The following is a 17,213-nucleotide window of genomic DNA, read 5'->3' on the forward strand; positions in this document are numbered from 1 at the left end:
TTATTTCTCCCTGTCCTCACTCTGTTTGTTTCTCCCTGACCTCACTCTCTCACTCTGTTTTGTTTCTCTCTGACCTCACTCCGTTTGTTTCTCCCTGACCTCACTCTCTCACTCGTTTGTTTCTCCCTGACCTCACTCTCTCATTCTGTTTTTTTCTCCCTGACCTCAATCGCTCACTCTGTTTTTTTCTCCCTGACCTCACTCTCTCACTCCGTTTATTTCTCCCTGTCCTCACTCCGTTTGTTTCTCCCTGACCTCAATCTCTCACTCTGTTTTTTTCTCCCTGACCTCCCTCTCTCACTCCGTTTGTTTCTCCCTGACCTCACTCTCTCACTCTGTTTTTTTCTCCCTGACCTCACTCTCTCACTCTGTTTTTTTCTCCCTGACCTCAATCTCTCACTGTTTTTTTCTCCCTGACCTCACTCCGTTTTTTTCTCCCTGACCTCACTCTCTCACTCTGTTTTTTTCTCCCTGACCTCAATCTCTCACTGTTTTTTTCTCCCTGACCTCAATCTCTCACTCGGTTTTTTTCTCCCTGACCTCACTCTCTCACTCTGTTTGTTTCTCCCTGACCTCACTCTCTCACTCCGTTTGTTTCTCCCTGACCTTCACCTTTTTTCCTCTCTCTGTCGGGTTGTGTTGGTTTCTCCGCTGTCTCTATGTGAGCAAGTCTCACTCCTTGTTCTGTATCTTTTCTCCCCGTTGCAGCCGAAGACCCCCTGGCGCTCCTTCTCACCGGCCCACCATTATCCGCCCTGCTGAGCCCTCCCTGCTAGACTAGACCCGTGGCCCAGTCCACCTAATTGTGTGTGTTTTGTGTGTGGGTTTGTCTATCTGCACTCTAAAAGGCCAGAGGCGGGGACTCGAGGGGAGGGAATCAGACTTCTAGTGGTGCAGTTTGTGCATTGTCCAGCCGCATTAATATGTCTCTTCAAGCAATGTAATAAGCTGCTCATACCGTCTTTATCAGCGCACATGAATGAGAGGAACGCCTTAACCACTTGAATATAACATTCGATTGCTGTGGAAATGGTTCATGACACATACAACGCAGCTGATTTCTGAGATGCATTTAGCTTCTATCGGTAGCAGATGATGTATCAAATTCAGTTCAAGCCCTTTTCTCATAGAAACAGCTGGTTTATTTCTTCCAGACAGAATCTCAGTCAATAACTTATTAACAGTTACATGCTTTCTTTCCTCCCCCAGACCTTTTGTAATTGGTCCAGAAGCCCCAGTCGAATCTCTGTAATATACACACCTTATGTGATGTCAGTGTTTTACTGGGTTTTCATTTCCTAACTGATCTCATACGGAAAAAACGAAAGCTTCTAATCACTGTTGTGGTGTCCATCACAGTTTTTCCCTTCAGTTATTTTATCCGAGTGACTTTGTCCTTTTAAATGAATTTAATAAACGTAGCTTTAAAAGAAATCCTAATCGCAGAAAGAAAAAAACAAAGAGTATAGACACGCGGGGCAGGGTTGTGTGAGACTGAGAGAGTATCTTTAATCCCCTTTTTTTAAATTATTCATCCAAGATGAAAAGATGTCAAACAGATTTACTGTTTCATTTCCAGCACTTCTAACCCAGTTTCCTATCCCTTCCCAACAAACCGGACATTACAGGGATGTTGTAGTCCCTTACCAGAACACTATGCACAGAAACCCGAGAGAGAGACTAAAGACTGTCTGCACTTTGTTGGAAGCTTTCTCTCCGCTAATTTTGAGTTGATAAAGCCTCGAATTGTAATCCCTTTAGTCTCAGTTGAACTCCAATGGGTCTTTCAGCTTTCAGGTGGAATTCAGTCCTGTTCATTCCTGGATTAGAGCAGAGCACACAGCACAGATTCATTTTCAGAGAAGATCAAACTCAGTGAAGTGGGAGGGGGGGTAGATGAAGATCTGAGGTTTAGAGTATAAAGATGGTTTTAAGCATTTAGGGGTCGGCACATCTCTCTCTGGGTTTAGTTGTCAAGACATGTATTATTATCACTTCTGCTTCCTTGCATTAAAATAACATTGTATATAGCGGGACTACTCTGGGGAGTGAGCACTTGCATCTCATTTTAATCGCACGGCGGTTGATGACAAAAACATGCTTCTTTTTATAATCAAAGCCCGATATGTTGAACCAATAGTTGCCCCGTTAAAAGAAGCTCTAACTCTGTTGTTGCATTGATTAGCCTTGGATGTAGAGGGGGAAAAGATCGGTTATCTACTGGTGCATTATTTATAACCTGGGCATTTGTCTTTCTTTTAATGTTTTTGGTTGCAATTAAATCAGCTCTGTACAACTCCGCTCCCCAGCTTCTCCTAGACTGTTAATCAAGGCTTCTTCTACAGGGATGAGCTGTCTAAGTGTTTTGTACGTGGGGGGGAGGGGGGGCACATTGTCTACACAGCTGTGTTTTTTCTTTTTTGATAACAATGAGTATATTATGATTGCTCTTTGAGGGTATTTGACCAATTAAAAACAACTTTAAAAGCAGGGAGCGGCGTTGGGGCTACCATGATGTTTTGTGTTTTTGGTTTGATCAGTAGTGGTGGTGAACAGGTGGTGGGGATTGTTGGTGTTTGAAGGCACACCCTGACTAGAGAGGCAGTCTGGACTTTTCTCTCCTCTCACTTCAGAGAGAAGTGTAATCAGCCAATCTGACAAGATAAGAAACTTAAAAAAAAACAAAAAACAGAACTGTCCAAATCCAGACTCTCCAGACAGCGTGTGCTTTTTCTTCCCCTGTGTTTTTCTGTGCAGGTCTGGCTTTCAGTGACAGTGCCTGAATGAGCTTAACAAGCTCTTGGAAAAATGTTCCCTTTACATAAGTTCTTCCACAAAGACCTAGTAGGCAAATCTAAAGTAGTTCTTGAAGGAAAATTCCTTATTGGCCAAAGTTTGTTCAAAATCCCATGTGCCTGTCATGTTAGCCTGCCCCTGTGAAGCCTGGACTCTAAATACCCTGTGATACATTAGGTTGTGGTGACACTGCCTCCCTTCCTAATGGATGTACCCTGCTCCTTCCTCTTTCCCTCCCCTGCCTGAATTTGGTAGAAGGGGTTGGAAACCAACCTGCAAAAAAAAAAACATTTTCTTTTTGTTTTGCAAACCCTTGTCAAGTGCCTCTGTAGCAAAATAATGATTTGAATAAACATGAACTGATTTAGTACGGCGAGTAAATAAAGAGGTGTTGTGTACAATAAAGGGACTGGCTCTGGTGGTTGGTGTCTCCTTGTGTCCTGTGTGTGAGCCACTTTCTCTCTTCTTTCTCTTTTTGATCAAATAGCCCCCCTCCTGGTTTGCCTCCCCTCACTTTTCCTCCCTCTCTTCATTTAAACCAATGCAGACTGGCATACATGTTTCTATGGTAACCTTCTACTGGCAGCCTTTCTACTGCAGAGTTACATTACTGTGACTGTGGAGACTGTGAGACTTTTTACCAATCAATGTAACGTAATAAGAAAACAATACTGTGTATTAGTAATAATTATAGCCTTTTATTCTTGCAAATGAATGAATTAGAATTACATTAACAGTGCTTATAAAAGAACTGAACCCCAGCCATTGTAGGTTTTAAAGTTTATGTCTCAGAATTTCATGAAAGTAGACTGAAAATCTTTTTTACAGAAAGAAAACCTGTAAGCTTTAGGGGGGAATATTGTCTACTTGAATTTTGCACAGATTTTTTTTGTATTCAGGTGATTTATTGTTAACCCATAGAATAACTCTGTTCAGAATATTAAATCAGATGTATGGTGAATAAGCCCAAGTCTTGTGCAACAGTGCTAACTTCTTAATATAGTATTGTGTTTAATGCGATTCTCCTTTAGGTGCCGCATAAAGGATCCCAGGATTTGACTAATTATGTCCTCTAATGAGAATGAAGGATGATCTCTCTTAGCTAAACACGGCTGCCGTATTATAAACGACCTCGCTGTTCCCATGATTGGATCCAGTATAGTGTTATTATCTGTCAAAGAGCTTGTCATATAAGGTTAAGAGATTAATGTTGGTTGATTCTTCCTGAACAGGCGCCCGGCTCCCCGTCGAAACCAATGGTGACCTTGACCAGCCTGAAGTGAACATGAAATGACCTCAATCCACGGCAGCAGCAGGACTGCAGGAGAACTACATATATTCATTTCAGTTCACGGAAAAAGAAAAAGCTGCAAAACTTTTGTGGCAGATGTGCATGATTCTGTCTGAAAAACCTACAAACTGCCATTTTTAGTTATAGAAAAGTCAGACTAAGTTATTTATGTTGTCCGATTGACCTGTGGCACTAAAATATTGTATAGTATAGATCTACTTAGCACACAATCTAATTGTGTTCAATGAAATATTTCCTGTTCCTTGGTTTTTACCTCATTGTCTCTCCCAGAAGACTTAAATTGTTATTTATTTACGATTTAGCTCTTAGGGATATTTGAGTAAATAAGAGATACAGCATGTTTTATTTGTCCTATAGTGCCTTTCCAATGGTCTAGCATGAATTCATAATGATCTAATACCAAAACGTCAATGGCTGAGGAAGCTCAGCATTCTTAGGAAGTTTAAACAATGTCAGATAAATATAGAGGCGGCGACTGAAATGCACAGTAGGTTTTATCTCCTGCGATTTGAATATTTTTTTGCCATGAAGTGCAATTGCATGAAAAAATGACAGCATTCAAACCGCAAGGAATGAAATGACTCAGTCAACGCTTGTACTTTCCATCTACATGACTGCAGTTTCTCCTTATTTGACCTCCAGATGGAGACATTGATCAGGGAGACTGTTTTATTTGCGTGAATACATGATTATTATTATTTTCCATCACAGTAAAGATGTCACAGGTGTATTTTTAAAAGAATTTACACAGTTAAACAGTTACAGTAGATTCTTAGGAGGTAGGGTTTCTGATATTTGGTATGTGGTTTGTTGTTGATAAAAAATGCTTAGGGCTATGAATGTTGATGTGAAATTTAGAATCTGAGCTTCAATAAAAGAACATTCCAGTGAGAACACCTGTGGTTTTCTAGCTTCTACAAGTGTTTTGTGTATGCTTGTTTTTATATATTTGATGTCTGCGTGAGTGTATATTACAGTCTGGGTTTTAGGTGCTGATGAGACTAGAATCACAATTTCACAAAATATATAAATAAGTTTTTCATTACATGAAAAGTCATGCAAGAGGTTTTGGGGTCAAATTTCAAGTGTAAATAATGAAAGAGTTTGGATTTGACTATGTGCACACGCGCTTGGTGCCATCAAAGAGGCGTCGCAGGGTGTAGATTTGGCTGACAGCGACTGTAAGCATGACAAGCATGCTGAAGCAGGACCAGAAGGACACTCGCCACAGGTTGTCCTCCAGAAGGTAGCGGTCCCTGGTCTCAAAGGCCCGCAGCATGGCCTGGAGCTGACGGCTCCTCTCCAGGTGCTGGTACACCGAGTCCATGCTCGCCTGGGGGGAGGAAGCATAGAGGGAGATGAAAGTCGGAGCTTGGATGTGTTCACATCAAAAAGAATGACACCACTGAACTGTTGAGGAGAGGAACTGGCTCTTTATTTTCCCCTCTCACCCTGATGTCCTCCAGTCTGTAGTCCAGGCTCTCTGTTCTGGCCACGTCTGCCCACTCATCCTGGGCTCCACCTGCGTTGTTCTGATTATTAATGATCACCTCAAAGAACACCATCTTCTCTGACAGTTTACTGAAGCTGTTGTCAAAACACAACCTGTAGTCTCCATCATCTGTAGGATGCACCCTGCAGGACAACAGAAAGGTGTCAATCTTTGCAAACAGGTGACCTTTGCTTAAAACGTGGTTAATATAATTCACAAGAGTACAACAAAGGAGAGTGTGATGATTTTCAAAGGACGGGAAATGCATCTGAAATAAAGTCCAATATTTTGGGGTTTTGAGGCATTCAAAATAAAGAGAACAGGGATGGAGCACAATGTAAAGGAGGTGGGTGTTGTTAAGCATACAGATGACTAACATGTGAAGGCCATCAGATCTCCTGAAGTCAGAGACCAGCCTGTATCCACTGGGTGAGATGATGCTAAAGCCAACATCCAAACCTGAGCCAGCTATCACCTGCAGAAAAAGAAAGATTGAGGTCAGTGATGCAGCATAGCTGGGCTCTGACTCACATTTCCACTGACACATTTTAACACCAGACATGATGCTCACACAACTCGAGCTTTTAAAGAATTTCTAGGCAACTGTGGAATTCAACTTTTAGCCCTGATAGCACACTGAGCAACAAGCCTGCTCACTTAGAATACCACAGTGATACTAATTAGGCAGATGTGTTCAGGAGACCTGATAATGATTCAGTGACTTTCTCATTATTTTATTTCTATCACACCTAGCTACCTGTGGGGTTCAGCCTGTCATCATTTGGAAGATTACACCGAATTCTAAGCGTGCTAATGAACACATGGTCTTCAGCTGTTTGTAAAAAGGTATAGCAGAGCCATGCTGCAGTACTGTGAGCATTATGTGTATACTATTCCAGTGATGAGGATGCCATGCTCTCCCCTCATCCTAAACACTCACAGAGCGCAGGGATGTGTGACAGCAGGGTAGCCAGGTTTATCTTTACACTTATAGCTTCCGCTTCAAGGTAGTGAAGTTCGCCTATGATAACATAACTGCTGTGTCGTGCAATACAAAGGTCAGGGCCATAAAATGTTGAGGACACAATAAAACATAACAACAGGTTTGTTGAACAAATGTGCTTTTGAATTTAGGCTTGATATGTTTGCATGAGTCAAAAAATATAGGCCTACATATCGTTGTTATAACTTTTTTTCAATGTGTTCTTCCAGAATATATATACTGTTCCAGAGGTTTCATTGTAAAGTTTGTCTTCTCTTTACCCCTTCTGAGGACATGTCTCTCTCTATATAACAACAGAAACAGTATGTTTTCTTATCTCTCTGCATTTAGACCAAAGTCCAAAGCCTGTTCTCTTGTTTTTCAGTAGACTACAGTATAAGAAATCATTATCAAGCTTTAATAAAGCTATCCAAATCTTGAAACACAACACTACACCATCACAATTGGTGTGTCATTGTATCAGGAATTTAAAGAGTTAAACAGATGGAGAAGAATATGATAATTACCTGGTATTCAATGTGCATGCTGCAGTTGTTTTCTGCGGTTTGGTAAAAACACTCTGTACTTCCAGCAGGTAATAAAAATGTAAAGGCAATATCTTTGTTTGGCCCCGAACCCAAAGTCAGGCCAACAGTTAAACATGCCAGAAAACAGAGCTCTGCCGGCACAGTCATCATCCTCAGCTTACAGTGCGCAGTCCACTTCATCTACTTCTAGCAACTTTGTTCTATGTTACACATGAACAATGTGTCTGTCTTACAGTATCATTGCTTGCTCCCATAATCCACCTGTCATCAACGGGTTCCTTTTTCCTTCAAAGTTGAATGAGAGGAGCCAACATCTGAGTGGAACAGGAGTGATCTGCAGTCTGGACTGAGGCCACATGCAAATAAGGAGAGGTGACAAGGTACAATATGCTCATGTGGTGTTTGCTTACTATGAGCCTCATAAAGGCTGATGAAGGCTTGTACAATAAGTGAAGGTAGTTTTGGCTTGTAGCAATTGAAAGATGTGTATTTGTTTCAATGTAACAATTTCCTTTTTCTTGTTCTTTCTCAGCATTTATAATTCCCTTTGAGAAATGGCAGCTGTCATAACATTTTCTAGTCAGTAGAGGGCGCTTAAGGTGAAAGCATTCACTTTACAGCCACTACAGCGTACAGGGACTGAAGGGGGAGAATTTGATACATGGGTAAATTAAGAAATGCATAAAGAATACTCGTTTTGGTACCATATCACTTTTGTATAAATTATCCATGATTGAAGATTTCTAAATATTTATTTAAGTAACATTTTTTCCAGTCACTTTGAGTAGCCTTTATGTGTCAAGCTGAATTGATTGTACACAGTACCTTCATGTTGATTTATAGGCTATGCCACAAAGTTAGGGGACCATGGGCGATTCTTGAGTCTATTGGGGCCCAAGGTGGAGATTCACAGCTGGCCCTCCAAATAGCGCTCATCCCCATTATGTTACAAATAATGAAACACCAACAAAGTAATTTAGCGGAAGTCTCTCCCACATATTTAGGGCTAGACAAGCATCATTCAGTCAACTATTATATGAGTGAGAGGTGTCAGATGGGACCCGCTTAGGGAGGTTTCCTACTGTCATGGCAAAGTTTGCACATTTTGAGCCACTGCTGTGGTTTAAAGTTTTGCAGCCCTTTGGGCCCCCCTACTGGCCTGGGGCCCCAAGCAGTTGTCTGCCTTGCATGTTGACAAGCAGTGTCTCTGGGGGAGAGGCAAACAGACAATCGGCTCTAAGTTCCAATGTCAATGATGAAAGCATTTCGTTCTAGCTAGGTGATGGGAGTTTCACTTGTGATAAAATGTGTTGCTTAAAAAAAGGAGATGAAAAGAGTCACAAAATCTCAATCATGTAGAAGTTGCCTTTGAAAAATCAGCAGAAAGGAACAGAGAGCAGAGGTAAAGTGAATTTAGGTATTTTGTTCATTTATCAGGTGAGAAAATAAACTCTTAATTGTTATACTGTCCCATTAAACCTCATGCCCCTCTCACCCTGAATTCACCCTCTCCCTTAGTCATTAATGGTTATAATAAAGACAATTGAGAAATTTGGGGTATTAATTGTTGTGTCAGGAAAGTCAGCCTTGTCATAGCTTGTCATGTTGTAATAACTTTATTAAGTAACAGTTAGCTTGCACCTGACCCTGTTATTTTTTTAAAAAAGAAGCTCCATTTGAACAGTTACTGGTCTGTTCCAAACTGTCAAACACGCAGGCCCATGTCTTGTTTACTGGATTGTTAGTGGATTGCGGATGTTACTGGATTGTTACTGGATTGTTACTGGATTTTTACTGGATTGTTACTGGATTGTTACTGGATTGTTAGTGGATTGTTAGTGGATTGTTAGTGGATTGCAGATGTTACTGGATTGTTAGTGGATTGCGGATGTTACTGGATTGTTAGTGGATTGCGGATGTTACTGGAAAATACATTCACATGGTAAACGTAATTTAACCATAATTTACAGAAGAACAGTGAGGCAATTTCAAGATGACTTAATCACTTTCTTGTGATGAGTTACAGTAACTCACCCTTCAATATTTCATTTTACAACTTCATCTTAAATCACACATACGTTATGCAACACAAAGGCCTTTGTTTTACAGTTTACATGAACAACATTTAATACAATGGTTTTCATTTTTAATTTCATTGTCATCAGCCTAGTACTTAATGTTTCAGTTATATTGTCACTGTTACTTTACTGCAAATAAAGCTCATTATATTAAATCACAGCAATACCTTATTCTGTTAAATAAAAGTGAAGTTCATGTTAGTGTACAGTGTATATATCCAGAACCATATTATTATGTTATCTTATGATATACAGATAAAGCGTATTGAGCTACACTTCATGTAGGTGTAACAACACCACAGGTAACTGAACCCAAAAGCACGACTCACAATGCAGTCTTTGATTGGGGTGGGAAAAAAACAGTCTTTACTCTTTAAGCAGACACAATCCAAAAAAGTGATCAAAGAGGAAACAAAAGGCTTGAACGCTTCTCACAGGGCTCAAAGACGAACTGGCACAGAAGGAAGGGAAGCTACAGACTAAATACTAGAGTGAGGGGGAAGACAACGAGATGCAGCTGGGAACAATCAGGGCGGGGCAGACAATCACACAGGTGGGAAACACATGAGGGCAGGAAGTGAAGGATCTGAAACGAGTTAGTGACCCAAAACAGGAAATAATACAAGATAGAAATAAAAACAACCTAAGACACTGAGCTGGACATGACAGTAGGCGGCTGCATATATGGAAAAAAAAACACCCAACTCTAAAAAAATTCGAACAAAAGGTTTCTCAGCTGTTTTTTTGTAGTATTAGGTGTCCTTAATAACATACTAAAAGTTTACCAAAATTTGACAACTAGAAAGGTGTAATTTTCAAGATGGCGTCCAAGATGGGTAGGAAGCCCTTAAAATATCCTAACGCCTTCATTATTTGACCTAGCCAAGTAATCTTGGTGTCTAACCCCATATTTTCTGGGTCTATGAATCCATTGGACTTGTCTAAATTGCACTGACATGATTACAAATTTATGGAATACATGATTTTTTTGAGATTACTGTAAGGTTTTATCTTTGTTTGGGGTAAACCAGAGATGTAAACGAATTAGCCTGTCATGTAACTTCTACTCAGTTCGTGTTTTTGGACACATACCCTTTTTTTTGCTAAAACACAGACTTGACATTCAATGTAAAAGTTATTGCACCCAAAAGTAACTTAAATTGGAGTTGTATAACTTTGATCATAAACAACTCTGGATTAGCCCGAATGAGGCCTGTGTGTGAACCCTCTAAAACGGTCACTCATTTCAATTTGAATAAGGTAATACATATGTAATGCATCCTCTACAGATGTTTTTGAGTATAAAAGTGGAATTATACTAAACTCAACAAAACTAAATTCACAATTTTCAGCAATTCAGAAGATGGTGGAAGAGAATACTGACATTTGATATTGCTTGCCTCATTGAAATGTTGTTGTCAGCACAGTGTATACCATTTTGCTCAAACAAAATTCATCCTTGACTACTTAAACCACCCCCCACATTAGACAGATTTCTAACACATGAAAAAGGCCAACAATGTGAGTGTGTTAAGAGAGGATGACATTGTTGAATTAGCTTGGGGAAAAAGTACACTCCAAATGCAATTTTGACCATGAGTCATGTTGTTGTGAACCAAGAAACTTGCCCCATTTGCTGTAAAAACTTAAGAGATGGCTCTGATGTGGTTGAGGTTCATCAGAAGGGAGCTGATGGAATCAACAATGCAAGTATACAAAGAGGCGACGACGTACACATTTCCGCTGGTGAAATAGACATCATTGAAAAGATGATTGGAAAACCCGTTTTTAGAACATCCGTCAAACGGAAAGACCGGGCAAAAACCCTTGCAGATGACTCCACCATCAAAGTTGCCCAAGACCGAACCATTGATCCTGCTTTGCTGTTTCAAAGGTTCCTGATCATGTTGAAAACTGGACAGTTTTCACTGGAAGATGTAATGAGCTATGAGCTCTGCTCATTTCCTGCAGCCCTGTTTGAAGGCAAGGAAATCTTCGTAAAGCCAACAAGCCCCAACTAGCACAGGCAGTCACTGAGTTCTCAAGCAAGAAATCTAACAAAACTGTCCTGGATTCCATCCCACCAACTGAGCATTATGTTCTTGACGGTGGCTCCCTGGTTCACCGCTTGGCATGGAAAAAGGATGTGAGTTATGGTGCCATTGCACAGTCATATGCAGACTTTACCATATGCCATTATGGTAAAGCAACAGTCGTTTTTGATGGTTATAGCAAAGGTCCATCCATCAAAGACAATACGCATCAGAGACGTGGTGAAAACACTCACCCTATCGTTAACTTGAATGCAGAGACTGAGTTTGTGGGAAGAAAGGATGATTTCCTTTCCAGATCTTGCAACAAACAAGGATTTATCAATCTTATGACCGTGGAGCTGGAGAAGAAGGGCTGCACTGTTATCAATGCATCATTGATAACAGTGGAAGGTGTTATCTTTCTTTTTTTGCCTTTTGTTTTTTACATGTTTTTTTATATATATATATATATATATATATATATATATATATATATATATATTTATATACATATATATATATATTATACTTTTCTTATTTATACATATCTTTTTATATTTTCTTCAGTTTTTTCCTCTTATTCTGGTTTATTTTTTATACTTTTTTGCACTGTGACCATCACTAGATTTACCATTAGTCGTCACACTCTTCCTCCCATAGAGGTTGATTATAGTGATTCTCACAATTCCCAACTTGACATGGTCCACAAGCAGACATGCATGTTAGTCCATATGCCCTGCAACTGCAACGTTGTCTTCGGCAGGCAGTTGTGCAATTACAGTGGATCATCTGCAGGAGGCTTTCTGGGGCATCAGTCTTACTGGTCATAACTGGCAGGAACCGGTTGTCCACCAGTTTCCATCCCCAATCCACTGTGTTCATGTCACCTTCCTTTGACACCTTATATGCTTGTTACAGATTGCTTTAATATATAATTGTACTTGTGATCACTTATCTATCATGCAAATATGCTAATTAGAATATTACATGGCCAAAACATGTATCAGGCACCAGTATTCCTGGTCTAGGAGGAATACAAAGGAGTAATGGTCCTTTTAAGGACCTGACGGCTGCCATTTTGAAAAACTTTGGTAAACTTTTAGTATGTTTTTAAGTACATCTGATACTACTGTAATCCACTGAGAAATCATTTGTTAGAATTCGTTTGGGGTCAAGTCATATTTGCAGCTGACTAATGATCTAAAAAGTGTTAACAGAAGTGATGTGGAAATATTCCAAATGAATGCACACATTAAAGTTTGTAAAAGGAAGAGAGGAAAGACAGGCTAAAAGGTATTATTGTAGAAAAAAGAAACATTATCTAAAGACTCTTCACAAAAAAGAAATCATAGTTCTAGGACATGCTGGATTAATATCAGAAGAAATTTAGAAATAACATTATGTTTAGAGTAATTCTTTATGCGCTTATGCCTCACAACTTGGCTCTATCCCCCACAACAAAGCATGAAGGGAAACGTTGTTTATGACAAAATGATATTTTGTTGTGATTTGGAGATCTGGTCAGTATTGCTGCTTACATACATTGTGCAAAGCCACAGAGAGAGTGCATAAGGGAGGAAGTGTGAATGAAGAGTGACACTACAGTTAAAGGAGGGGGGGTGGGGGTTTAGAAATGTGTTGTACTTGTTCCCCCACAGAGTGACTGTTGCCTTCCACCTTGAGGTTTTGTGATCGATTGTGGGGTTTAGCGGCAGCGTTGGAAAGTTCACATGCTGAAAAATGTTGGTATTTGCAGTGACTGAGTGCACACAGGGGCCTCTGTGACCACTTTGCTGATACATCTTAATATTTCTGAATCTCTTCTCCTTCTGACAACTAGTGAGCTTTCACCCACTTGATCCAACCAGAAGTGAGCCCACCCATTTTTCTACTTGGTCTTTCGTCTTGGTCTCTACTGTCTCTGTTGTCTCTGAACCCCCTCTCAAGCAACACCTTCTGACAACTAAGTTTTGAATTATTATTTATTTTAGTAAGAGAGAAACAGTGCTGACGGTATGCCAGAGTGCGGCTATCCGTCACCATATGTGGTGGACACCCATGCCAACCGGCCTCCATTGCCACCCAGGCTGAGCCGAAAGAGACAGCGTCTTGGGGCGGCACAGACCCTGTTGTTCATGCTGGTGAGCCTGGCCTTGTTTGGCATGTTCATCGAAGCCTACTTAATCTACCACTTCCACATTTCTGAATATGTAAGTATCATCTTTCACAACTCTATTATGCATTTCTTATCAGCTCTGATTAACATTTCTTATCAGCTCTGATTCACACTTCTTGTCAGCTCTTATTCACACTGATTCACACTTTTTGGGTGAACACTGATTCACCCAAAAAGTCCTCTTTGAAAATAACCTTTGATTTTCTTTCTTTCTTTTCTTGTAACATCTTGATTTTCTTTCAAAACTTTGAAATTTCTAATTCATTCTTTACTATCATTCTACTTAAATGTAATCAATGATGAAATGAGATGAATACCCATAGAAATCATTTAATCTAAATTTGATCAAAAGTATAAAAAAAATAAAAGAAATGTGTGACTTTTAAACATAAAGCTAGATTGTGAAAAAATGAAAGCATTCTATGTATTTTAAAATTTCTAATATTATGATCTTTAGATGTTAAATATACAATACAAAGTAGAAATACAAGCAAAGTTATGACACGCGTTTAGAAGAATCTAAGCTAATGCCCGGAACGGCCTGCTTTGCTTTGTTACAGGATCAGTGAATGACCTTGTGATAACAACACTGACACGAAATCAGATCATATGGATGATTGTTTTTCTCTTAAAACTGCTGATGGTGCGATCATTTTACTATTAAGGGGAAGAAAGCGAGTAGATATGGAGAAGTACACGATAGTCCATCCTCTTTATGGAGAAATCTTCTGACGTCCTGGGGAGGGAGGAAACAGGGGTTAATGTCTCCACCATGGCGGTGAAGATGGCCACTGCTTTATTTCAATGTGACTCAGTTTCCTGCCCTCTTCGGCTTTGAGGGCAGCAGTCACAGGGTTACAAGGGGGGTGGGGGGGGATTTTTTTAGCACACAGGGTGTATACAGAATGTACTCTACGGTAAAGGGACGATGGAGGAAGTGGTCTGTCTCTTGCTGCATGTGTGTGAGCTTCTGTTTGTAGACATGTCCTACTTTGTCTTGCAGCAAGTTGACCGCAAGACAAAAAGGAGTCCTTAAAAAAACTAAAAGATGAAGAGCATTTTCTAAAGATTGTCTTACATTTGTACAGAAGCCCTTAAAGGCAGGGTTGGTCATTTTCTCCAGATTCACTTTTTTCAGATTTTAGTTGAAATTGTCTTTAGGTCCATGCAGACAGAAATTAATAACTCATGTGCTCTGAAAAAGGAATGATCAAAATCCGTCATCTGTATCAGTTGTAAGCCTGTAAAAACTTCGACCAATGTCTGCCACGAGGTACCAGTCTGATGAACCAATCACTCGCCTCCCTGTCTCCCTGCTCGTTCTCTACCCCATGCATGCACAAGCCCACACTCAAATCATGAGCTGAGATCCGCTTCTGGACCAATGGCACTTGTGCATGTAAGTGAGGGGTGTGGCTTTTGAGGGTGCACAGAGGGGAGGGGGTGGGTGCAGACGAAGAGGGAATGCTACTTTCAAAATACACACCTGAAAATGATCGTTATCACAGGAAAAGGCAGTATGTAAAAAGTATGGACTTGTGTCTGCTTAGGGCTTCTGTACTTGTAGAACAGCAGTTTTTGAAGTCATTACTACAACTGTGGTGAATCTCATTCTAAGTCGTTGTTGTCGGGATGATCTGCTTTATATGTGCTAATAACACATTCTTATTCCCATTGCAGGCCACCTCAGGATCGTCCTCCAAGCTCATTGCAGGTAAATCGCAGCACTTTTTGTGCTGTTTTTTTTTTCTTACTCCATAATCCACATCAGACTAATGATGACTTATCCTCCTCACAGATGTGAACTCTCCCACTGAGAGGCCCAGCGATGTTCTTCCTTCCAAACCTGTCGCACATCTGACAGGTGAGATTGCTGTTTATTTTCCTTCCATATCCACAGAGTTCAAACAAGGATTCTTACATTTTATTGTATCTTTTGGAATGTAATGACAGTTCCCAGTGTGTGATAACGATCAGTGAAAATAAAATGTGGTCTTTAAATAAAGACCACATTTAAACTTCAAAAGAATCTGGTTTCATTTTGTTGCTGTTTTTTCTTCCCAGGTGGACAGGATGTAGTTCATAAGAGTCACATCATGGCATGGAGCATTAACGCAGACCCAACCCTTTATGAGATGGACTACAAAGACAGATGTCTTGTCTTTCAGAAGGAGGGTTATTACCACGTCTACTCCAAGGTTTACTTTTTCAGCAGTGAGCCATTCGAACACTCCATTCATTGGAGAACCAAACGGTACAAAGGGAAAAGTATTCCCCTCCTCTCCTCCACAACACACCCGGAATCCTCCCACAGGAAGAAGGGCAGATATCACAGTTTTAACAGTGATCAGAAATCCAACAGTTACCTGGGCGGAGTGTTTCACTTCTACAAAGATGACGCCATTTTTGTTCATGTGAGCAACTCCTCTCAAATAGTGAGATCGAAACCCTTTGAGAACATCTTTGGTGCATTTATGATATAAATGTTAAACTGATATCTCAAAAACAGATCTAAGAATGTTACGTTAAGAAATAATAAAGAAAAAGGGCGGGGGGATAAAATGTCTCAAGGATGAAAGATTCTCTCTGAAATAAAAAAGGGTCAGCTACAGGAAACAGAAGCAGGTGTGAAACATGCTTCTTTAGTTGGCAGGTCACGGCTGCTTGTGGCTTTCATGAGGTGAGGGGAAACTTTGACATTTTTATCAGGCTTGAGGTGTGACATAATTCCACACTGCATTCTCACATCAGGGACTTTCTATCTGCTTTCTTGTGTACTTTGAATGTTACACAAAATACTTTTATACACTCCTCAGTCTCTCTGATCATCGTATTGTTGAGTACAACATATACAGTTCAATCTGAAACCATGCACATTCCTTTTCATTCTTGCTGTAACACATAATCCATATATTTATTTATTCCTCTATGATTAAACTGCTTAATCTACTCTATTTATGTACAACAATAATAATGTATAAAAAAAGAACATTCAAATAAACTGATGTTGGGTTTGAAAGTCGTGTCGGCTGGTTTTCTCAGGCCTTTCTGCAGGTGTCACGTAGCTGAAGTGAGCTACTGTATGTGTGTGCACTTCCTGCTGAGTCAGCTGAGGATTGCTGTGGAGGCTTTGCAAAGTGGTCTCAGCGGCAGCAGCAACTTTTTTCACCCACACAACATACAGTATAATCCATGAAGTATTTCAAGATGACTCCAGTGTAATAAAAAACCTTGCTTTAGGTTAAAGTGTCAACCTTCTTTTATCAGAATGTGTAAATACTGGTTAAAGGTATAACTTTTATTACTAATGTACTTCTTCTGAGTGTATTTACTTACTCTTTTATTTATTTCAATTTTTGAATAATCTTGTTTTTTGAACTCCATCCCCATGGTAACAAGCTTGATAAGATGCTTGTACAGGCAACAAGTTTAAGGCTTCATCTTCTTACTTGTAATTCTCATGTAATCATTGTTACACCTTCCCCGCAGAGCATGTGTCTGTTCGGAGAAGCCGCTTTGAAAACACCCACGGACTTGTGTATTTGTAAACTGCGAGGAAAGTGTTTAAGGGGGGGGTTTGCTGGTGGGGAGGGGGTGTCAGAAGCAGATTCACTGACTCACTTTCCAACCCCAGACCCTGAGAGCAATGGTTGACAAAAGAAAAAGTTCTGTCACATGACTGTATGTGTGTGTGTGTGTGTGTGTGTGTGTGTGTGTGTGTGTGTGTGCGCAAACAGGGTGGTGTAGGAAATGTTTTTCACACCACTGTTCTGTCACAGGACTTAATGTGTATGTG

General features: G+C 40.1%; 3 protein-coding genes across 11 annotated transcripts in view; 2 read left to right on the forward strand and 1 right to left on the reverse strand.

Moving 5' to 3' along the window:
* Positions 1 to 5,002, forward strand: part of dnm2a (dynamin 2a) — a 30,797-nt gene extending 25,795 nt beyond the window's left edge. For 7 of the 8 annotated variants that reach the window (XM_065965048.1, XM_065965051.1, XM_065965052.1 and 4 more), the window contains one exon: positions 709 to 3,217. In XM_065965048.1, the coding sequence (XP_065821120.1) occupies positions 709 to 781 (73 nt within the window). In that variant the 3' untranslated portion in view covers positions 782 to 3,217. Of the gene's footprint in view, positions 1 to 708; positions 3,218 to 4,028 lie in introns of those variants that run through there. The other variant, XM_065965050.1, reaches the window with a different exon arrangement.
* On the reverse strand, positions 4,764 to 7,491 carry tmed1a (transmembrane p24 trafficking protein 1a). The gene is made up of 4 exons (XM_020640882.3): positions 7,110 to 7,491; positions 5,978 to 6,075; positions 5,560 to 5,743; positions 4,764 to 5,441 (listed from the first exon to the last, which is right to left on the reverse strand). Exons 1-4 carry the CDS (start codon positions 7,308 to 7,310, stop codon positions 5,223 to 5,225), a joined length of 702 nt encoding a protein of 233 aa, XP_020496538.1. The 5' UTR covers positions 7,311 to 7,491; the 3' UTR covers positions 4,764 to 5,222.
* A 5,458-nt stretch (positions 7,492 to 12,949) lies between these two features.
* tnfsf14 (TNF superfamily member 14) lies at positions 12,950 to 16,436 on the forward strand. Of its 2 annotated transcripts, XM_065965057.1 has the most exons (5): positions 12,950 to 13,111; positions 13,233 to 13,451; positions 15,098 to 15,131; positions 15,216 to 15,281; positions 15,482 to 16,436. In XM_065965057.1, the coding sequence occupies exons 2-5, from the start codon at positions 13,257 to 13,259 to the stop codon at positions 15,898 to 15,900; spliced, it is 714 nt and encodes a 237-aa protein (XP_065821129.1). In that variant the 5' UTR covers positions 12,950 to 13,111; positions 13,233 to 13,256; the 3' UTR covers positions 15,901 to 16,436. The 2 variants fall into 2 exon arrangements, with proteins under 2 accessions (XP_065821129.1, XP_020496583.1); XM_020640927.3 differs by lacking the exon at positions 12,950 to 13,111 and having other exon boundaries at positions 13,147 to 13,451.
* Positions 16,437 to 17,213: the final 777 nt, after the last annotated feature.

The sequence above is a fragment of the Labrus bergylta genome, chromosome 16 (assembly GCF_963930695.1).
Source record: "Labrus bergylta chromosome 16, fLabBer1.1, whole genome shotgun sequence".
Lineage (NCBI taxonomy): Eukaryota > Metazoa > Chordata > Actinopteri > Labriformes > Labridae > Labrus > Labrus bergylta.